Consider the following 23,425-nt stretch of genomic DNA (forward strand, 5'->3'; position numbering starts at 1 on the left):
TCCTTATTGGGGAAAAAAAGTTGACTTTTAACTTTCCTTTCAGGTGCGGCTCTCTTATGAGACGTTTGCCAGTGATGCAGCGCGGGCTTTATCACGCCTTGAAGAACTCCAGGAAACCTTGTCCCAGCGTGATCTCCCACGGGATCTGGAAGGGGCTCGGCGGTTAATGGAAGAACATGCTGCACTGAAGAAAAGGGCCACCAAAGCATCGGTAGAGGAGCTCGACGCACAGGGACGGAGGCTGCTCCAAAGGCTACAGTCACAGACTGCAGGGGTTGGGAGTGTTGGAGCTAGCGGAGATTCTAACGACCACCATCACGGGTTTCATGTGCATGCGGACGCGCACAATCTGGTGGCTAAAGTGACGGGTTTGTTGGATAAGCTGCACGGGATGCGCCAGAATCTGCAGCAGTTGTGGCACATGAGGAAACTGAAGCTGGACCAGTGTTTCCAACTGCGGCTATTTGAGCAAGATGCTGAGAAGGTCAGAGGACTAATCATTCTAATCACAAATGAACTAATCACAAAGTTAATTGTGTTGTCAGTTCTGCAGTATGCCTGATGTTAAATATGCCACTACAGCGGTTTAACTTTTTGGACATGCAGTCATACCTGACTATTCTTTTGCATGAGCATACTTACCAATTCTATTCAGGCATAAAAAAATATAACATGATCATCACCATTACCATGTAAGCCAGATAATTGAGACTCAATATGGTGGTAAAGGTTTAATAAAGCTCACTGATGGCAGGTGTTGAATATTAATTTTCTTTTCCTTCTAAATGAATGGAGGACATAATACATGTCATCTTTACATTTACACTGGAAATTGCTTATATTCTTTAAATATATATTTAGATTTCTGGTTGCCCATTGAGTTTACAAGCTTTTAAATGCCCTTTGGAAATATATAATGGAGTTTTTCATATTCTAAGTAATGTGTGAGTGTGTGCGAATGGAAACTGTAGCCCTATACACTTTTCAGGGTTTTTGGCAAGTACCTTTATTTAACACACATTTGTCATATTCTTACCTCAATAGAGGGTGAACAACAGCAGTCGCATCCCACACATAGTTTTCTAGTTTTCGTATCAGAGGAGCTTGGAGATGACCTTTGCCTTCTTCAGCGGTTGTGGTTAATTAGCAATCAACAAGGCCTCTCACTCCTGCTGCCATGAGTTACCACAAGATGGGCAGCTTTTCATTTGATGTGCTTTTTGTAAAGCTAACTGTGTTTTCTCCACCTACTCTCTGTGTAGATGTTTGATTGGATAATGCACAACAAGGGGCTTTTCCTGACCAGTTACACGGAGATCGGAGGGAACCACCAGCATGCTGTGGAGTTGCAGACGCAGCACAACCACTTCGCTATGAACTGCATGGTAAGACCCTATCGTTAGCTGTCACGCACATACAAATGCACAGAAACAGGTAATGCAATCGTAAACTGCCATTATTCCTCTCATCCACACTAAATGCTTTTTTTTTCCCACCCTTTATCCCAAACCACCCTCTCCCTATATGGGGACACTCATGTCTTCTGTCTTGCCATGCCCTTTTTCTCATATTCATCTTTTTTTGTACTCTGCTTCAACTCTGCCCCAGTTTGTCATGTCTTGTCATGGTGCTGTTCCCATAATTGACCCGCATTGCCTTTGTGCCCCTCCCACCGCTGTGTGCTGCCCTTTGCTGCTGTGCTCCACCCTCCTCCCTGCGACATCATACCTCACTCTAGTCCTTAGAGCTCTGCTGTTGGCTAATAAATTTAGCTGAGGATATTGTATTGTGTCACTGCACCCACCGCACTATGCACTCTGCCCTAACTTTGTTTTCCTTTGTCTCGGTTTGACTGGTAAGCCTTGCAAGGTTTCTGTTTCATCCTTTTTGTCAATCCTTTGCAGTGCACTTTCTTTTTACATCCCTCATAACTTATAATGGTGTATTATTCCTGCTTGTCATATATCATCAAGCAAGTAAACCAAACTTGTTCCAGGCTTCATGGGATGCATTTAAATTAGTAGATTTGTTTTAGACTAAAAACAGCTTCAAAACAATCTGAGAAACAATAAGGATGTAGCCCACTACCTCTGATTTGAGACAGTTTTTCCGTGCCACTTTCTGAAAGTAATTATTTTTAGTGCAAAAGTGTAACCAATGGAGAGCAGGGCAACTGGCCTAAATCTTCTTACAGAGTCACTGGTGTTACAGATCATTTGCAACATTCAGCCCAGAGAGGGCGGTTTCAGTGACCTCCCACAGCCGGATGTTTCAACTGTACTGGCTGAGGTGAGCCAAAAAGCAACTGAGACAGCTGAGAAGACAGATAGACCTACACAGTATACTCAGGCCCATATTGACAGTATACACAAACATATACAAACACGCATACAGATGGTTTAACAGTGAAAGACCACCGCCCCCTCCACCTATTCTTCCACAGGAAGCGGTGTTTCCCCTTCCTGTTGCCTGCACAGCACAATGGAAATACACAGTGTCAGTAGGTGTGTTTATACTGCCTGTTCTCCTGTTTGTGTGTCCGCGTTCTCCGACTGTGTCAACATTGTAGCAAGAGTAAAACCAAGGTGAAACAACACAATTACTCGTTTGCCATTTTCCAGCGACTAAACAAAAAAAAACACCCGCATGTGTTTACTGTATTGTGTCAGGCAGTCATCAGTGATGGGAGTGTCATGTGTAAGTGAAGGTTTGGACCAAATGCTGATGGTGAGTCTTTGTTGTTATGTGAGAGATAATGTGTCATGTTGCAAAATACAACCCCTAGGGTTATGATACTGTTACTCCCCCTATGGGAGGTACTTAAAAATTCACTTTAGGAGTCAAGGAGCTTTTTTTAAACACTTTTAATAGAGCCGTCATTTTACATATGTGGCCTTTTCTGGGTCACATGTTTGATGCCAACTATTACAGGTTTTAAAACTCTAATATCACAAAATGCATTCAGAGAGTTCAGATTGTTTGGCTTGTTTTGATAACTAACACAGTTTTGCTGAAGATTTTAACAGTTTGATGATGCGACACATTCAGATGTTTATTTTATAGATGCCAGAGAAGCAAGTCAGCAGTAATGATCTCAAAGAAGCAATTGTTGCTACCCATCAATTGTTTGGACATTTCCAAACTAATCTGTAATTCTACAATGAGAAACATTTTCACAACTGGAAAAAATCAAGACAGTTGAAAGTTTTGCAAGGAGTGGACATCCCAACAAATTAACCTAAAGGTCATAGAAATGCTAAGAGAAACAAAAAATCCAAGAGCTACAAGAATCCATGGGAGGGGATGGTGGGATTGTGTTGAAGCCACAGGACTTGGGTATCTTGTAATAATTAAATTTAATAAGCATTGCTAGTAGATTTGTTCAAACTGTCATGTGTGGAGTCGAAATGTTTCTAGTCATATTTGTTGAGAAGGAAACACATGGTGTATGTTATGCAGCAAATATAACAACTGTCCAAAAAATATTGCAATATAAGCCCGAAGTCAGACTCTAGAAATGCCATGATCTGTACAAGCAGTCGTTTTGTATATTTGTTGCGGTCTCAGGGAAAGGTACGTGCACACCTCCAAGAAAATGTGCTATTGCAGCCTCCACCATCCATGCTGACTTTGCGCAGATAGAAGTAGCACTCTGTCAGGATATCCTGCATTAAAGATAAATAAAGCTGTTAAGTCTGAGCATAATGTTTTATACCCATAACATTCATATACACACGCACACATAGAGATACAGGAAAAGAGCTTTCTTACATCAAGTACTTCATAATTAAGTACAAAGAATGTTCTTCCAGAGAGGCAGGCAGGGTAAGCATCACTGGAAACATGATATGCTGCTGTGGAAACGTTTCTTAAATTATCTGTAAATACAGAAACAGGTTTTTTCTAAAAAAGTACACTTTAAAATAAATATATATTTATATATCTAAGAAACTGTTTGCTCAAGGATTTAGAGTGGACTTTGTCTTCATATTATGTCATAATTTTGTGTTTTTTGCACTCTGTTGTGATGGAGTTGTGCTGAATTTTGAAGATGTTAATGCTGATTTTGTGTTTATTGACTACGTGCCTAGTTGATTCGTCAACTCATTGTTTTCTCCGCGTAGCTTGTTGCTTTCTTCAGTCAACTTCATCTGATGCCCAGCTAAAGTGGCACCTATTATGAAAGGAATGATATGTTTATGAGTTCATGTACAACTGAAGCTCACATACGGACGTAATTCTTTACAAAGGACAGCAATGCAAAGAAGATTTATTCCAGGCTCATGGTCCTATGGACAGTTAAAGTAACATGACTAAGTGATAAATGAGCTAATATATTCACTGAAGATGAGGATAAAACTTTCAGTCATTGTGAGTATCACTATTTTTAAATGTAGTCTGTTAGATCTGCTGTAGTGCCTTAAAAATGTCCTCCATACATCAGTGCGTAGATCAGTGTATACACATGGTGATAACATTATGATTTCACGAAAGTGAAGTTCAGACTCACAAGCGATGCTCACACAGATGAGTACGCTGATTAACAGAATACACAGAACCGCCAGACACACTGTAGCATGCCTGAAAAAAACTAATGAGAAAATAATGTAAGTAGTTTTGTGTGTTTGTATTTAATGTGTTCGTATCGTCTGAATTTGAATATTTGTCTTACCTAACTCAGGAGGTTGCTTTTTTCCTTTGTTGAACCCCGGCCATCTGATAGTCATGTACCTAAGAGAGGGGGGGCGGTTCGTGGCTGCGCTTTGGTTTCCAATGCTTGGCAGTGTTGCGTTTGTCGCAGCTCTCTGATTTTTCAGCGCCTCTCTGTTCTTACTTCTGAACACAGGGCTTGGTTGCTGTTCTCTTGAGTCCCTCGTTGCGTTGTAATCTATACCGAGTGTGTCTGCAACTTCATAAGTATTGTCGTCTTCTGACCACTGGTCAGCATCCATTGTCATGTAATCTTCATCGTTTTCTGCTGCCGGCTCCGCCATTGCTGAGTGGTGTCTTTGGTTGTTAGTGACTGTGTGATGTGTTTTTCTAAAATACTTTACAGATTTTTATCGATGCAAATGACTTGGTAGGAGGGGCCTATGTAAAAAGGTTTCACTGGAAGCATCGGGCAGCTACTTTTTACATCTGGAATATAACAGCATATATTATATAAAAATGTAAAAAAAAGAAAAGAAGAATGAATGTTAAAAAAAAAGAATCTGAATTCCAAAGGATTCTGGAGGGATTTTGAAACTCTATCTTGTTCAGTGGAATAAAAAATGGAAAACCAAGAAAAATTCCTAAAGGCAAATCGATGATTTGCCTTTAGTTTGTATACAAAGAGATGGTTCACAGAGATTAGGAATAGTTCCCGTGAAAACTGGAAAGCTGGAGCCCAGGGTGTTGGGAAAGTGAACCTTGAGATAACCCAGTTATTCAAAACTGGGTTTACATTGTTTGAGTAAAGGAATCTTACAAATGGCGCTTTGGGTTTACTAGTGTTTCATGTTACAAAGCCAGTCATCTCCATACAGCTAACTTGCTAACTGAATTAGGATCCTGCCCAAAATGACTGGTTTGTTTATTTACACTGTTCATGGTTAGCATAAATTCACACGTCCTGCAAAGTTACATTTACATTAACCTATAGCTAGCTGAAGAATTGCACATTGTAGAGATATTTTTATATTTCTTGACATCCCTATATTACACATGAATTTTTCACTTCAGTAAATATTGTACCAAAAGCAGCAAGTCTGGTTACTGGTCATTTTAGAAACAGGAAGTATTTAAAGCTTTAAGGTTTTTGGAGTTTTTAATGTTTCTTGTGCTTCATTTACAGGATAGACACTGTCTATTTCTACAGATTGATTCATTTCTGGGACCTGTCCTCTTTTCCATTTTCCATATTTATGTCTATTTTCTCTCCCACAGCCACTCTCATTCCCTACGGCACCATCAGTTTTAAATTAAGAAGACTTTTTAAATTTATATTCTCCCAACTGCTCCTCCCTTCTCTCCTTCAGCCATCAGTTTTAGATTACCACCCGAAGTAGTCCAACATGTCTGCATTTCCTCTCTTCCCATGAATGATTGTGTGATTTGGAGGTCCCCCCAAAATCCCAATAGTCCCTGATACCACATAAAACCTCAGAGACAGTTCTTCCTGTGACATTTGATGTGTAAGATTTATTATGGGATTATAGTAGTTCTAGTCCTAACCACCATGCTTTTATTTATGACAACTTAACTTCTGCTGTGTATTCAAAAGCTGAACTCATGTTAGCCGTGCTGTTTAGCTCACCACTGTCGCTCTTATCCTTGTACCAACATCAGATTGTATCGAGCACGTTTCAGTGTTGATTCTGCACAGTATGGATTGTTCTTCTACAGTACACGCAAATGCAGAGCTGTTTAAAATCTCTCTAAACCCTAATATAAAAACAGACAAACTCAAAGCTTCCTGAGTTGAACAAAGTAAATCCAGTGTCCACAGCTTTGATGAAAACTGCTATAAGGGTTGTAGCTGGTGTTTGGTTCATCTTTCCTTCCCATAGTGATTGAAACAAGCTAGCTAAGAGCCATAATAGGCTCCAGGAGCAGTAATTGAATAGAATAATAACACACTGTTAACACAGTTGTTAATTAGCGTTTGCTGATCCATGCCTATCTACACAAAACAGCTTGGGGCCCATATATTATAAAAGACTGAAAGATTAAGAGACAAATGGGCTTTTTTATTATTCACATGGGGGTATGTCTCCCAAGTGAATTACACTGTGTGTGTGTGTGTGTGTGTGTGTGTGTGTGTGTGTGTGTGTGTGTGTGTGTGTGTGTGTGTGTGTGTGTGTGTGTGTGAGGACAGAGGTGAAATATGTAATAAATAATTTTAGCCACTATTCTTTCCACATATAACTTTAATTGCTTTGAATGAACAGTGACAGTCTGGGCCATTTGAAGACTGGATATACTTTGAATGACAGACTACACTGGAAGATGTCCAAATATTATCGATAAGAGCACTCTTTATATAAATGCAGCTTTTCTTTTGTATAGAACTGAAATTAATTATTTTTAATATGTTTTGGTTTTTTTCCCTGTATCTGTTTCTCTCTGAAAAACAGAATGTGTATGTGAACATCAATCGAATCATGTCTGTTGGAAATCGGCTCCTGGAGTCCAGCCACTATGCCTCTCAGCAGATCCAGCAGATCTCAAGCCAGCTGGAGCAAGAGTGGAAGGCCTTTGCTGCAGCACTGGACGAACGCAGCACCTTGCTGGAGATGTCTGCCAGCTTCCACCAGAAAGCAGATCAGGTACTGGGATGCAAAAAATTAATTACACTTCTGATATTATACTAATACATGTGTGCATAATAGATGCACATTTCTTCTTTTCTATATGTGCAAAAAGACTTTTTTTTGGCAGAAGTAAATGTGCTGTTGGCAGCTCTGCTTGAAAGCATCAGAATATCTGCATGTATTTATAAAGTTGTGAGTTCTTACATTCATTTAGTACATGCTGTGCAAACAATAACTGGAGCATGCAGCATATGATCTGTTATGTAATGATGTGTTTTTGTCATCTAAACCGTATTACAGCTTTGTGTAATTTTCTACTCTTACTTACTTACTTATACATTTAGATAAAAAAAACCTTTGCAATTTAAAGGCCCTGAGGTTACTGTGGAACCTTGCCAATGAGAGACCATTTAAATGATCAATACTACTTTAAATTGTTTTGCTTACGGTTGCAGTAGCAGAACATTAGTTGTTGACAACTGTTGTTTGCTGAGTGGCTTTTTTTCTGTGTGGTCTTTCATGTCCAAGACTTCCTTGTAAGTGACTGTATTATGATATGTATATGATATGATATATAAGATCAAAATCCATCAGTTGTTCACAGTTTTGTGAATAAATACCATCACTCTGTCTTTCTTTTTCCAAGTGATGTCTTACTTTTCTCTTTTTGACTGTGTTGGTCCTCCCATAGAAATTCTCATATGCACCACCATCTGGATAGAAAAGTTCAGGGTTATTATTTGTGTGCAAAAATGACTTTCGAAGACATATTAAAGCTATTGTAATCTTTAACTGACCTGCTCGTTCAGTCTTAATAGCATTTGTATGATGCTGTACTTGTGTTTCTATACAAATACTGTATATCTGTCTTTTTCCACAGTACATGAGTAAAGTGGAGCCGTGGTGTAAGGCATGTGGTGAGGGAGAGCTGCCCTCTGAACTCCAGGATCTGGAAGACACAATCCATCATCACCAGGGGCTGTATGAGCACATCACCACAGCATACTCTGAGGTCAGTAGGAACAGGCACATTTGAAGAGACAGTGCATGCTGAACCATAAGTGCGTGACACAAATAAGCATGCAAACACGCAGAGTATACAAATATATATACAAATATCATTGTGACTCTATGGAATACAAACAATAGATGTGATGATTATGCAAATCGTGCATTCCAAATATTCACACATGCCTTCAACAACAATGGAAACTTTCTCCATCGATACATCTCTTTGGGTTTTAGTTAGTTTCACAACTTAAAATAAAGCAAATAACACAAATTAAACAATGTTTGAAATTTAGTTTGGTAGATTCACTGCCTCCAGCTAAGAAGTCTAAAACAATATTTTGTTAAAAACATACATGACACGATGAGATAAAAAACATTATTAGGGGTGTTATGTTATCTACTGGTATTTAGTAGTGGTTGGTCCACTGTGTGCTATAGTAGTCGCCTCCCATGAGATTTTAAAGCACTTCCTGCTTCAGTCTGTTGACAAGCCTTATGAAGATGCTTAGCATCTTCCCAGAGTGGTAAAACTACTACTAAATGGTTTGCTGACCATGTTACTGGTACGCTTGACTAGCCAGCCAACTCCACAGAGAATCTATGAGATATTGTCAAGAGGAAGCCCAAAAATTTCAGAAATTCCACATTTCTGCATTAGAAATCCTGTTTTTATTCATCCTAGGAAATATTCTAATAATATGAGATCTTAGACTCTGATTTTCATGAGCCATAGCCCATCATTTTCAAAATGACATAAAATGCCTTGAAATGTTTCTATACAGTATGTAAATGAATATAGATTAAGTAATAGTTTTAACTTTTTGAATTAAATTATAAAAAACATATATTATACGTATATAATAATCAAATGATTTTAGTATTGTATTAATATCAATATTCTAAGTCGACTTACAGCATCAAACGCATCAGATCCACCCAGTACTAAATGTCACACTGCCCATCAACTTTCAAAGGTAAGCCAGGATGGCAAGTCTCTGTTGGACAAACTGCAGCGACCTTTGACCCCAGGAAGTGCAGATTCGTTGATGGCATCAGCTAACTACTCCAAAGCTGTGCATCATGTTTTGGATATCATCCATGAGGTGTTGCATCATCAAAGGCAACTGGAAAACATCTGGCAGCATCGCAAAGTCCGTCTGCACCAGCGCCTGCAGCTGTGTGTCTTTCAGCAGGATGTACAGCAAGTAAGAAATGTGTGCAAACATCCACAGCAAAACCTGGCTTTGCTGAGACTCTCAACGCCCACACAACGACAGTACAGTAGGAATTGCATAAAGTGCTGTCCCATCTTGCCCTTATGTCTGAATTAGTTTCCCTGTAGATTTAAATTGTCTGTACTCTGGCTACTTAACTATCCAATGCAGAAATCCGTCCACTTAAGCATTTTTTTACTCTGAGAGCTTGAGAGGATGTCTATGAAGAGCGATTTCCTAGGCTTGTCATTATATGTCAATTTTAGGGTTATTGAATCTTATAAATATTTGTATTTTCCAGTTCATACTGGAAATTGAATTTAAAAAATGAGGGGGTGATATTAAGAATATGATATAATAATCTCCAGTTATTTCAGTACCTTTTTTTTAACTTCCTCTGGGCTTTTTTTATTTCTTTTGAGTGAGTGTCTCTATGTATGGCTGTGGTGGGGATGGCAGAGCTCATAGATCAAAACTTCTGAGTTGGTGTATTTCTGTCCTTTGGGCATGAACCCCTCTCTCCCCTCTTCCACCTCTCCTTCTCTCTCACTCATTCTTGCTGTACGTCTATGCTTCTGTCTTCCCCATCTCTTCTTTTATCACCTTTTTCTCTTGGTAGTGGTTTCCATGGTGATGCAATTTACTGTCACATAATGTTTCGAGGGCATTGTGTGCATGTTCATATGTGTTTGCCTCATCAAAATATTCTCTCAGAGATGTTGAAAATCCCTTTCACTACCCCACATAGAAACAGATGGAGTTAGGCCATCTGTTTAATAAATAATAAGGTTATTAATAAGTACAAAGACTTATATCTGTTCACAGCCACAATGGAAATGTTGACTCTTTACACTGCTTTGGATTTACACTGAAGCAAAACCCAGTCACCCAGGCTGTAATTTAAACATGACAGACTGCATATGGAGGAAAGGAATAAAGAAAAGGGGGTGGGGAGAAGCAGAGAGATGACATCTATAGACTGCTGTAATTAATGTGGTCTAAATGCAGCCGACTGTACCCCCTACTGCTGGAAAATATGTACTGCATCCTCAAATGCACTACTTATTTTTACCTGTTTACATGTGCTTGTGTGTGTGCATGTGTTTGTGTGTGTGTTTAAAGGTGCTGGACTGGATAGAAAATCACGGTGAGGCCTTCCTTAGCAAACATACAGGTGTTGGAAAGTCTTTGCACAGAGCCAGGGCTTTACAGAAAAGGCATGAAGACTTTGAAGAGGTTGCACAGGTGAGCAAAGCAAACACGTTTTGTTCTGTGACATACTTTTTCCCATCAATTTCTTATTTTTGCAACAACCTGAAAACAGTATTCCACTGTGTAGACTTGACAAACCCCCCCAAAACAAAACAAAACAAAACAAAACAAAACAACAAAACGTTGAGTTGGTAAGTTCAGTTTAATAAGTTGTGACAAAAATGACAAGAGAAAGTAAGTAAAGTTCTTCTTGTAAAGGTCACTTGCAAGAGATAGAATATTCTCATTTTAAATGTATTTAATCTTTCAGAACACCTACACCAATGCTGACAAGTTACTAGAGGCTGCAGAGCAGCTGGCCCAGACCGGAGAGTGCGACCCAGAGGAAATTTACCAGGCCGCCCACCAGCTTGAAGACCGCATCCAGGATTTTGTGCGACGTGTTGAGCAACGTAAAGTGCTGCTGGACATGTCTGTTGCCTTCCACACACATGTCAAAGAGGTGTGTGTCCCTCTCCCTGCTTCAACTTGTCCTGTTTGCAGCATTGATTTAACTCCTCTGTTTTGCTTATTGCTAGAATTTAATGCGACTAATACAGTAAGAGGACAGTGTGTATAAAAATGATGTAATGATGTTTATTCTGTATTAAGAAACATATTTTAAACTGAGTTACCTGTCTTCATATTTTTGTTGCAGCTCCAGCTGAAATGCAATAAACTCTGCAGGCTAACTTTGCTCTGGCAGTTTTCACATGCAGGCTATGTTGAATAGCCGTAGCAATTTATGTAAAGTGTGTTTGCATAAATGCATCAGATTGGTTCCAGATGTGTTCCTGCAACAATCATTATGCTGTTTGTAAAAAACAAAGAGTATAATTTTCTTTTGCCTCTGTGGTACACATTCACACACCATACAAAGGTAATCTGACCTCATCTGCCTTCTCCTTGACTTTGATTAAGGCAGGCAGGTCTTTAGGTTGTCTTCTTAAGCCTTTAGGGAGCTGCAAAAATGCATTTGTGCTAAGCACTCCTTGAAATAACTCTTTTGTGCATCTTTGACTGTCAAAATTAACCTTCCCAGACGGAAAGGCAGTGCTCTCTGCATGTGTTAACACTACATCCTGTTTACATAGACTCATAGACAGTCAGAGCCTAGGTATTATTAATGAAGCTAGTCTTTAATGCCCATATGGACTAATCTCCTTCATCCCATCTGTCAGCTCACAATGATAGCAGTACGCTATCTGTATGAGCGCACGTGTATTTCTGAGCATGTGTGTGTGTGTTTGTGCCACTATGATTCTTTTCTCTGCATGCATATGTTTGTACAAGTGAATGTTTCCAACTCTGCTGCCCATCACTTCTTCAAGTGCTGCAGAATCCTTTGGATGCAGTCCAGTGTGTTAGAGGGCAATTGTTTACTGTGATGACAGGGCATGAACTACATTGTATAAGAAGCAGTTTACCTGCACCAGTTTTCCATGAAGCTAACTGATCAGAAGGCTCGGACTAATAAAAGTAGCCATCTTTATTTAATCAGAAATTCTCAGACAGGGGCTTTGACAAAGAGAGAAGCATTTGTTTTGAAAAATGAGTCACTCACTCGATTTCACTTTTCACACATTTTTAATGGTCTGTGTCAGTATGGAAACCATTTAATATGTAACATAGTTAACGCAGTGAACCATATCAAAAGTAGGCATGTTTTTGTGTTGGCAGCGTGGGTGTTAGACAAACAATGGGTGCCAGGGTCTCTCCCCTGCAGCCTGGACCGTATGCCAGGGCTTCAGTACCCTGAGCCAATTCACCCAGATGGCTAATCTGTTACAAAGATGACCATTCACAAACACCAGCTTTGAAAAGAACTGGTTGGATTTGATTTGTTGTTGATTTCAGTCTCATATCTCGTGTCTATCCATTTGGCAGCTTGTCTGTTTATTCTTAGATCTCTGTTTAGCTCACAGCACTATATGCACCACCCTCAAACATGTGTCTGCAGATTATTGTGCTTTTTTTTCCTACATTTAAACTGGCTTTTTTTCTTTGTCGACACTTAGCTGTGGACATGGCTGGAGGAGCTTCAGAAAGAACTGCTGGATGATGTTTACGCAGAGTCAGTCGAGGCAGTCCAGGATCTGATCAAGCGATTCGGCCAGCAGCAGCAGACCACCCTGCAGGCAACAGTCAATGTTATAAAGGAAGGAGAGGACCTCATACAACAGCTCAGGTGATCATTTATTAGTATTATTACATTTTTAAATGCCTCAATAAAGTCTGAATATTGTAATATTCAATGTTCATCTGATCATCTGTCACATTTGCCATCTGGAGATGGCCTTGGGTTACACATATTTTCCAATTATTCAACAATCATGTGCTCGTGAGATAAAAGGAAAACAAGAAGCACTGATAGAAGTATACACTGGGAAAAATGGGTGAGGGTGATTTCTAATAGAATGACTTGACAAAAATTGGGAACAAACCTCTGCAGACCTCTAAGTCCTCTCCATTTAACCCCTGCTTACAGAGATTCTGCCATCTCAAGCAACAAGACTCCGCACAACAGCTCCATGGCCCACATCGAGAGCGTGCTGCAGCAGCTGGACGAGGCCCAGGGCCAGATGGAGGAGTTGTTCCAGGAAAGGAAGATCAAACTTGAGCTCTTCCTCCAGCTCCGCATCTTTGAAAGGGACGCAATTGACGTAAGTAGGTGGAAAATAGAGGGTTGGTGTATGATGCATATTTATTTTTAAAAGTGAGAGTGAGGAAGACAGAACAGGAAACACCAGAATAGTAGAACTCGTGATCTTTAGATGTAAAAGCGAAGACAGAATGTTTCAAATATCCAAACAGCAGGAAGGTGTTTTCAATGAAAAGGGAGAAATTAAGGTGTACAGCAGGGACCAAAAAGACTAAAAGTTTGGACATGAAAAACAAAGTGCTACACATGTGATATGCTAAGAAAGAAATAACAACTTATTGGCTGTTGAAAAGATCAATTACATGTGACAGCGGGCTTACTGGCAAACCAAAATGACTGTGACTGTGAGCTGATGGACCATTACAGTGTGAAAGGAAGATTCAGTCCTGGAGTGAGAATTCCAGCTGGTTTAAATCTCAGCTAAATTCACAGTCATACTCGCACGTGCGCTACATTAAAAAAGTGTTTAGTTCCACTCGATGAATCTCATCCACTGACTCGCTCCAGTTATGTCTCCCCCTCCCCGGTCTGCAGTTTGCTAATTCCTTAGCATCTTGCTGTGAGAGTGAACACTTTACTCAGCTGGTGCTCAGAAATGAGAGCTGCTCTTAAAAAAACAGAAAGAAAGAAAGAAAGAAAGCACTGCTTTTATTTTTATCATGGCTATCAAATTAGATTTGTTGAGCCATACTGTGCTGACAGAAGAATTACACTCAGGCACTTTAGAAGCAAACGCACTAAAAAGAGATGCAGGCTTATATTAATAAGAATCATGTAAGTAAGAAGAAGAGATGTGGAAAGTCATTATTGAGGACATAATGAATATATTTATCTTGGAAAATGGTTTTCAGTTATAAACTCATCACTTGTGGTTTCTGTGGGTGATAGGGTTTAGTGTTTTTTGGTCCAGAATAAAAATAGCTTAAACAGCTACTCGATAGAGCACCAGCACTCATGGTAAGTGGATGACTTTAACTTGGTTTGGTGATCCTGCGATAATGATGATGATGATGATGATGGTAAGTGGAAAGCCCACAGAATGAGTCTCCTGATTATGTCTTGGCTTTACTTTACACTCATCAGCCACTTTGTTAGGTACAACCTACTAGTACTGGATTAGACTTACTTTTGCCTTCAGAGCTTCCTTAATTCTTTGTGGCATTGATTCAACAAAGGTATTAGAAACATTCATCAGAGATTTTGCTGCATATTGACATAATAGCATCACACAGTTGCTGCAGATTTGTTGGCTGTGCATCCATGATGTGAATCTCTCTTTTCACCACATGCCAAAGTTGCTCTGCGATCTATGGCTGTCTATGCCATTTGAATACAGTCAGCTCATTGTCTTGTTCAAGAAACCAGTTTGAGATAATTGCAGCTTTGTGAAGGGATGAAAATGGTCAGCAACAAAACTCAGGCAGACTGCAGTGTTTAAATTCTCAGTTGATACTAATTGCCCCAAAGTGTGGCATGAAAATATCGCTCACGCTATCAAACAGCCACCATTGGCCCTAACCGTTAGTACAACACAAGATAGGACTGTGTTTTTATGTTATTTACAGAAAATTGTGACCCTACCATGTGAATGTCACAGCAGAAATCAAGATTCATCAGACCAGACAACGTTTATCAAATCTTCTATTCTCTAAATTTAGTGAGCTCCTGTGAACTGCAACCTCAGTTTCCCGTTCTTAGCTGGCATGAGCAGAATCTGTGGTGGTCTTCTGCTGCTGTAGCTCATCTGCTTCGAGGTTTGCCACATTGCGTGTCCAGAAATACTGATCTACACAGCTTGGTTGTAACAAGTGGTTATTTGAGTTACTGTTGTCTTCCTATCAGCTTGAAACTATCTGGTCATTCACTCTAATCAATAACGCACCCAGAGAACTCACACTCACTGATTTTCCCTTATTCAGACCATTCTCTTTAAACTTTAGAGACGTTAGTGTGGGAAAATGTTCCCCCACTCTGACGTTTAGCTTGAGCTTGAACAGGTGGTCTCAAGACCATGTTGACATGCGTAAATGTCGCTGCCTGTGGTTGGCTAATTGGATATTTTCATTCACGAGCAGTCAAACAGGTGAACCCCACAAAGTGTCTATTGAGCGCGTTAATGACGATATGATTATGTAATTATCTAATAATAAGCATCTTTTGTCATCTTTTATCATAATAAAGCATAGTATAGCATAACATAGTAAATGTTAATAAATGTAATAGCTGCAAAAATGTATACTTTACTGCAAATAAATGTATAACAAAAATGTATCTTAAATGTAACTAAAAAAGTTAATTTGTTAACAGTTACCCAACTGATAAATGAATTAGACTCAGGCTTTATTAGCATTCTCTAACAGTCTATAAACAGTCAATGGTTACATATAAGTTTCTATAAATATCCTATGACCTTAAAATAAACCTGGTTGTAATGTTATTAGTAGCATATGATAAATATGTTAAAAATGCTTGTCACATATCAGCTAGCATGTTAAGTGTTGAGTTGTCTGTTCTCTTCATCTGAACAAAAATATTGTTAACTTAAGAAGAATCTACTAACCATAAGTATATAAATATAATGTAGAGTCAAAACATTACATTATGTAAAGCTTTAAAATTTAGTATTATATGAAGGGGTGTATATTACATGTGCGTGTCAGGTCAGGTACACCCACTCTTGCACACAGCATTAACAGAGGGACTTTGAGGAATATGATGAGTGGAAAAGGCATTCCTGCCACTCCACACACGCGCAGTTGCACAACGACACTCCTTCCTGGCTTAACTTGGGGGGGGGTGTATGTTAGATGAGGGCACTGGTTGAGGTGAGACGCACACTCCTCCCTCAGTGCTTTATTGCCTGACAAAAGCTGTGTATGAGTGCATAGCACCAAGACCAAAACAGTCAGAGGGGAGACTTCTCCTCCATTAGTTAGTCATTTCAGACTTTGTAGATTAAGGAAATGGTCTTTTTGTACTCAGAGGGCATTTTACTTAACTGTAAGAGGAGAGGAGAGCAGAGTCTAAATGAGCGCTTGGTAAGTTTGTTAAAACTTTGTTGCCAGATTTGTAAAAATCATCATATTGGTTTAAGAAGGTATTATCTGTTATTCTCTTATGGAAGCTTGATAAGATTATCCTGTGTGTTAACTGAAAGAAAAATCGTGTCTCTGTACAGAGCAGATTTTATGGCAGGGGAATTTCTATTAATCCAAACTCCTACAGCACAGTGCACAAAGCAGAGGCACTTGAAGACAGGGTAATGTTCTCTGTTGTAGAAGTGGTCTATCTCGCCTTTTGTATACTTATTCGATAGTTACGATTAGGACCTTCCTGTGAAGTAGACTTTCATGCATTGTGTTTTCCTCATTGCTTTGAATAATTCCAGTATATCAGTTTTAATCTTAATGAAAATTCAAGACTTTGTGAATCTTTTTTTTTCCCTTGGTTCAATTCTCATCTGAGTCTGCTTTTGTCATGAGGTGAAAAAGGAGAAGGAAATCAGGAAGCTGAAGACTGATACCTGCTAAAATATGAATATACCTCCACAGAATATGTATTTATTCATAGAAACACTTGAAAGACAACGTTTTTCTTGTAGCTTGAATTTGGCATTTGTGGCTTGTTTTCTGTATCTCGGGGGAATATTTAAAGCTCTCAGCTGTCTCACACTTACTAGGCGAACCTCTCTGAGAACACCAGTAACAATCTTAAGCATTGCAAAATGTATAATTACACATTATGTAGAGGCTGTAGTAAATTACATTTTTAGCAGTGTACAGTGTAACTGCACTATGAAGAAAATAACTGTCTCTGGCAATCTGGATCAGGGGATGTACCTGAGGGACAGATTAAATTAAGCACAGTACTGGCTGAGGAGGTTTAACTTATTCACATATGATTAGGAATGTGATGCCATCAATGCTGTTCTCCTTTTTTCAACATCTATTTTCTGTATGACTGTCTCCTGATTTTTATTTTTCTGCCTTATATTGAAACTCAGTGGCCTGGCTGTTACCTGTTGGCTTATTTTTTCTCACTGTGTTGGAGGTTTTCTGTGTAACTGTCATGTGTGAGACTCGGAGACAGATTCAGAACTCGCACAGCTTTTTTGCTGGAGCTTGGGAAACTGAACACAAGTGAGAGCGAAGGACAGAGAGAGCGAGGACGAGAGACAGGGAGAGCGAGAGTGAGGGACACAGAGGGAACCGAGGGACCAGACAGGGACATAGAGAGAAGACTGAGGAAAAAGTCCAATAAAGATGGAGACAAGACAGATTTCACAGGGAAACACAAATAACTAACACGGGTACACAGAGGGAAGACTGGACATGAAAAGGGAACTAAATAAAGCTAAACAAGGAACAGAGAATTAACCAAAGTAAGAAACAGAAGGAAATTATACTCAGGAAATAACACATTATCTTAAACCTCATTCCAGAAATACCTAACAATTCAAGACAAGCACAAACTACTTGGTCACAAACCCAGGACCATGACAGCAACAGGATAACTGTTTATAAATTGAAGAGGACAGCTTTGATTTTCCAGGAAAATGTTTAATTCTTATCTGGACTTTTCATTTTTAGGGCACGGTGACTCAAGTTACCCAAAGGTAACTTTAAATTCTTTACATGCATTTGTTGGGTTACACTAGGACAGAGACTAGGGTCAGACCTCGAAAGAAACTTGGATTTTGCTCATATTACTAAAACAGCACAAACCATGGATATTGAAATCTGAAAATTTGATTTACTGCCGATGCAGCACTGTAAATGTCACTCTCTAAAGCTCAGATCTGACATTAAGATGTGATTCCCCAGCATACCTGTGTGTTTAAAGTGCTTTTGGAATGTGTAAAGTCAAGTTTAGTAAAAAAAAGTTTGCTTGTAATAACAGTATTCATAAAACGTGATTCTCTCTCTCTTGATACAATAAATAAAGACTGCAGAGCAAGAGGTGAATACCTTCTAGAAAACAACAAAACTATAACTCACGGTTTGAAAACAAGAAAAACAAAAAAGATCGAGACAGCATGGAGACAGAGCTGAATGGTGCCAGGATCAAGGTGCTCCTGGTATCATGATTCAGTCTGTGTGGGCAGTCAGAGACAAGCGCTGACATCTCAGTACATCTGCTCCACCAGCCGTTTATTACCATTTGTAATATATTATCCATTATTGTGGAAGCCAGTGCACTGCTGGCTTACAGCTCTTAAAGTGCTTGAGTTGCTAACTGAAGATGAAACAGCTGTCATATTTTTAAATGCAATTCTTTCCCTCTTTCTTCTTCTTTTGTTTTTTGTCAGACATCTTGCTTTGAATTAGCAGGATAATATTTAAACATAGAAACCCTGATTTTTTTTTTTAAATTCATAGTCATTTGGTATCTATTTTTCCCTTTTTTCAACACCAAATGAACATACATTCAAAATGATTTTAACTAACCAAAAATACACATATATATCTAGATTGAGGGGTAACTGTGGTGTAGAGGAAAAATTTCTGGGATCAAGTAGCTCACAGCTGTTGGTGCAAATGTTTCTTCATTGTCACTGTCCTTTGTGGGAATAATAATACAAAAAGGAAACGTTCTCCCATTTTATGTGCATGTTAGCCCTTCTTCCTGCCTTAACCCTCTCTGCCCCTCTCAGATCATCTCAGACCTGGAGTCATGGAATGAGGAACTGTCACAGCAGATGAGCGACTTTGACACGGAGGATCTCACACTGGCTGAGCAGAGGCTGCAGCATCATGCGGACAAAGCTCTTACCATGAACAACCTCACCTTTGATGTCATCCACCAGGGACAAGAGCTGCTGCAGTATGTCACGGAGGTCCAGGCGTCTGGTGAGTGAGGGAATATAAATACACTTAAACCTTCAGTATTTATTCAAGGGGGCGACCCAGTGCCAGTCGTTAGGGGAAATTCTGCATGGGCTAAAATACCCTCGGGAGCTCAGTCCCTTATTTGACTTCTGGTAGGCCAAACCTTTGCTACATTGTCATTTCCCAGCTTATTCCTCTGCTCATGCCTTCCATGAATAATTTGTAGAGTGTAAAAATAGGAAGCCATCCAGCTGTGGCTGCTGCTGTTGTATGGATGCTGGGAAATATAGTGATGTATAGTATAACCATCCTGATTATATTAGAAAACCTTTTTCAGTGTTGGTAACACAACAGAATGTCCACTTTCTGCAGGTGTGGAGCTGTTATGCGACCGAGATGTGGACATGGCCACACGGGTTCAGGACCTGCTGGAGTTTCTCCACGAGAAGCAGCAGGAGTTGGATCTCGCCGCAGAACAGCACAGGAGACACTTGGAGCAGTGTGTCCAGTTAAGGCATCTGCAGGCTGAAGTCAAACAGGTATGTATGTGACTCAGGGGAGACAAAGATGCAACACTAAAGCAGTGATTAAGGTTTAACTTGGGTTTCAAAAGCTCACTAAAAGCAACGCAGAAAAAAGCTAGAAAAAGAACAATGACTGCATTATACTCACAAAGCCTGAAACTGTTTTCTGACATCTGGTAACTCATAACATATTTATATATTATGAACTGCATATACGCGTCCCATACATATAGTCTCACATGAATATTCACATGAGGCTTCTTTTTTCCTGTAGTCACGCTGCTGAATGGAAATCTGTTCGGATACTTCATTGCTAACATACTGAGAATCTGCAGCAGAGAGTGATAGTGCGGCCTTTTAACACATACTATGTTCTGTCTGTACATGACCATGGGTAGATGACTCATCCTGTGTCAACAATTTCTCTCTGTCTCTCTCACTCGTTCTTAACTGTATTCATTCTGCTTCTCCCAAAAATATTCAGTAATGAGCAAATTTAGTTTGCAGTGCAATAATTGATCCATCATTAAATTTTCATCAGAATACTAAATATGAATTTCTTTGACTCCACTTTGATCTGTCCAGGTGCATGGCATTATGACGGATAGAGATTTTCTCACAAGAGTGCTGTGAAAAATGAAGTACACTTTGCTTCCTTAGGAATTAAAAGTGCAAGTGGGAGCCAGTTGCTGCTAATCAAATGCACTTGATTAACTGTTATCAGCAAGTGTGAGCACCTCTATAAAAGCAGACGTTTTAGCAGTTTGCTGGTTTTCAGCGTTCAGGTCTTATCTTAGACTATAAAAGGCTCAGTGAGCATGTTAAAGTTCATAACAGTACGATTAGAAAAAGACTGAACAAGTATGGCTTGTTTGGAAGAGTTGCGAGGAGAAAGCCTCCTCTCTTTGAAAACAAAATGGCAGCGCAGCTTAGGTTTGCTAAGTTATATCTGAACAAACCACAAGACTTCTGGAATAATGTCCTTTTGACAGACAAGACCAAAGTGGAGCTGTTTGCCACATTTGGTGAAAACCACAGAGTACAAACGCCTCATACCTACTATCATGCACGGTGGTAGAGGAGTAATAATTTGGGCTTGTTATGAATCTGAATGCTTTTGTCAGCAATGAACTCCTCTGTACACCAAAGGAGTCAAATGTGACGTCGTGTCTCAGCTACATCTCAAGATGCAACAATAATCCCGAGCACACCCGCAAATCTGCAACAGAATGGCTGAAAAAGAGCTGAATCCTGTGCTGTAACGACACAGTCGGAGCCCAGACCTCAGCGCTGTAATGACTGTAGGACTTTAAGAGAGCTGTGCTAAAATGAATGCCAACAAACCTCAATGAACTTAAACAAGATTGTAAAGAAGAATGAACCAAAATCCCTCCATAATGATCTGTTTTAATGGTTTTTCTCATGACTGTATATTACCCACAAACGTCTTTCAATATAACTAGAAAAGTCCAATCAAAGTAGCAACTTTGAAATTCGGTGTAGTGTCCACTAATTTATTGTACATTTAATGCACAGAGCATTAAGAAAAATATATTCCTATTTGTTCAAATACTTGAATAAACAGCAATATTACAAAGAAACACAAGAAAAACCAATAATCCAGACAAAAACAGATGTGGTTTCTTTGCTTTGCCTATTGTTTTGCATGTCATCTAGTCATTCCCTAACAGTATCTATTCAGTAGTGGAACACAATTACAGCAAGACAATCATGTGGAGCAATCTTTCCTGCTGCTATCTGAAACCAAAACATCAACAAACACGGAGGCAATTTTCAGAACAAGGACTCTTATTGTGGTGATGCAGCCAAATAACAACAGTCTTAGGCTTGAACTTGAACTAAAACTAATGAAAAAAATTTGGTTGCTGGAAAAAAAATGATATTGATACTCGAAGAGGGCTGCGTCAAAACATTTCAAACCCACTGCCGTCACAATGATACGACAGCTGACAGAATGATGATAGCGTGTTAGCATGGAGTTAGTTTTCATTCAGTTACTGAATGGAGTTGCTCATCATTCATAGAGAAAGGTTGCTGCAGGTGCGGCTCTTTTACAGAGCGTGATGATTGTTTATTCAGCTCATGTTCAGCTAGAAAATCTGAATTGGGATGGAGATTGTCAGTGTGGTTAGTGCGTATTATTTCAGGAATCCGGTGTAAAATACACTTCAACTGCTTTTGCCATCCACTCTCGTACACGGGGGAGCTTAGCTATTACACACCCTGCTCTGAATCCTCTAACTGCACCCTTTTACAGTAAAGCCGGGAACAACAGTAATCTTGTAATTGTAGCTTGTGTGTTTATGCTGCTGAACTATCTCTAAATATTGCTGTGCTAAATTTACCAGTGTCAGTTTGTGTGTTTGTTTTTTTAACCCAAACCCAGAAGTAGTTTCTTATTAGGTCTGCTGGAGGCCTTATAATAGAAAAGCGGGAGCTCAAACAAAATAAAAGGATTGTAAATAGATAAAGCTGTGTTTTTATGCCATGGTTTGATAAAATATTGAGCTATATTATAAAAGGGTTTAGTGTTCATTCACACATCTGTGTTAAGCCACATGTCCCCACAGCTCCTCTGAGATTAAAAAGCTAACCTCATACCTGCCTCGCCTCAGGTCGTTGCAAGTGCAATGGAAACACTGACCCTGTTAAAACTTCTCAAAAACAGGTGTCAGTGTTGTGTAGCGTCATTAATTTTCTGGCCACGCTTCAGTTGCAGTTCTGCTACCACCCACTCAGCAGGCGTGCATGCTGAGTCAGAGAGAGTGAGCGAGGTGTCTTCGAGAGACTAACCTTTGGCTAGAATTAGGCCAGCGAAAAACAAAAGCAAATGTGATTTTTGGGTGCTGCAGGCAGCATGTATGCAAGGCGGGGTAGAGTAGGTGGTTTGGGAAATGTGCGCAGGGTATAATTTCAAGATCTAAAAGTTGGAAATGAGCATTTCTGTCACAGAGTACCAACAGTAAAATATAGCAGAATAGAGAAGTAGCTGAAAAAATAAGTGACCAGTCCACTTTTTTTGTTTTTCAGTTGTTTTTAAAATGTCATAATAAATTTACTCCCACTCTTTTCGAAGATAAATAAATACACTTTCTGTTGTGCTGTAGGTGCTGGGTTGGATCCGTAATGGTGAGTCGATGCTGAACGCAGGTCTGATCACAGCCAGTTCGTTACAAGAGGCTGAACAGCTGCAAAAGGAGCATGAACAATTTCAACATGCAATAGAGGTACAAGAAACTCAGCTGTGTCATTTTTTTGCTTCTGTGTTTTTTGTAAAAACTTAATTCCCCGCCCTTCCCCCTTTCACCAGGTTTACCTTGATTCATTTTTTAAAGGTCTAGTTGCCTTTTCCACCCTCGCTTCTGCTCCCGTGTCGCTTTCTTGCCCTTCATCTTCCAACCTTTTGCTTTTCTAAAACTCTTTTTAAGGCTGATATCGCTGCACACGGCCTCTCCGTCTGATCACAAGTCAGCCATGAAATGGAATTATGAATAACCAGCATCTATACCCCTCTCTTTCTTCTCTCGCTGCTTTTACCTTTCCCCCTTATTTTCCTTCTCCTCTTTACCCCTGATTATTCGGGGTGCATTTCTTTGAACTCTATTGAGACTGGTTCATT

At 39.6% G+C, this 23,425-nt stretch overlaps 1 protein-coding gene across 6 annotated transcripts in view; it reads left to right on the plus strand.

Annotated features, from left to right (window-relative positions):
* LOC134636986 (triple functional domain protein) overlaps positions 1-23,425 on the plus strand; it is a 105,941-nt gene that overhangs the window by 47,071 nt on the left and 35,445 nt on the right. For all 6 annotated transcript variants that reach the window (XM_063487285.2, XM_063487286.2, XM_063487282.1 and 3 more), the window contains 12 exons: positions 44-484; positions 1,263-1,385; positions 7,119-7,310; positions 8,176-8,307; positions 9,281-9,511; positions 10,643-10,765; positions 11,043-11,234; positions 12,790-12,959; positions 13,260-13,434; positions 19,087-19,282; positions 19,634-19,800; positions 22,914-23,033. In XM_063487285.2, the coding sequence (XP_063343355.1) occupies positions 44-484; positions 1,263-1,385; positions 7,119-7,310; positions 8,176-8,307; positions 9,281-9,511; positions 10,643-10,765; positions 11,043-11,234; positions 12,790-12,959; positions 13,260-13,434; positions 19,087-19,282; positions 19,634-19,800; positions 22,914-23,033 (2,262 nt within the window). The remainder of the gene's footprint in view (positions 1-43; positions 485-1,262; positions 1,386-7,118; positions 7,311-8,175; positions 8,308-9,280; positions 9,512-10,642; positions 10,766-11,042; positions 11,235-12,789; positions 12,960-13,259; positions 13,435-19,086; positions 19,283-19,633; positions 19,801-22,913; positions 23,034-23,425) is intronic.

This window comes from Pelmatolapia mariae, linkage group LG10_11 (genome assembly GCF_036321145.2).
Source record: "Pelmatolapia mariae isolate MD_Pm_ZW linkage group LG10_11, Pm_UMD_F_2, whole genome shotgun sequence".
NCBI classification, from domain to species: Eukaryota; Metazoa; Chordata; class Actinopteri; order Cichliformes; family Cichlidae; genus Pelmatolapia; species Pelmatolapia mariae.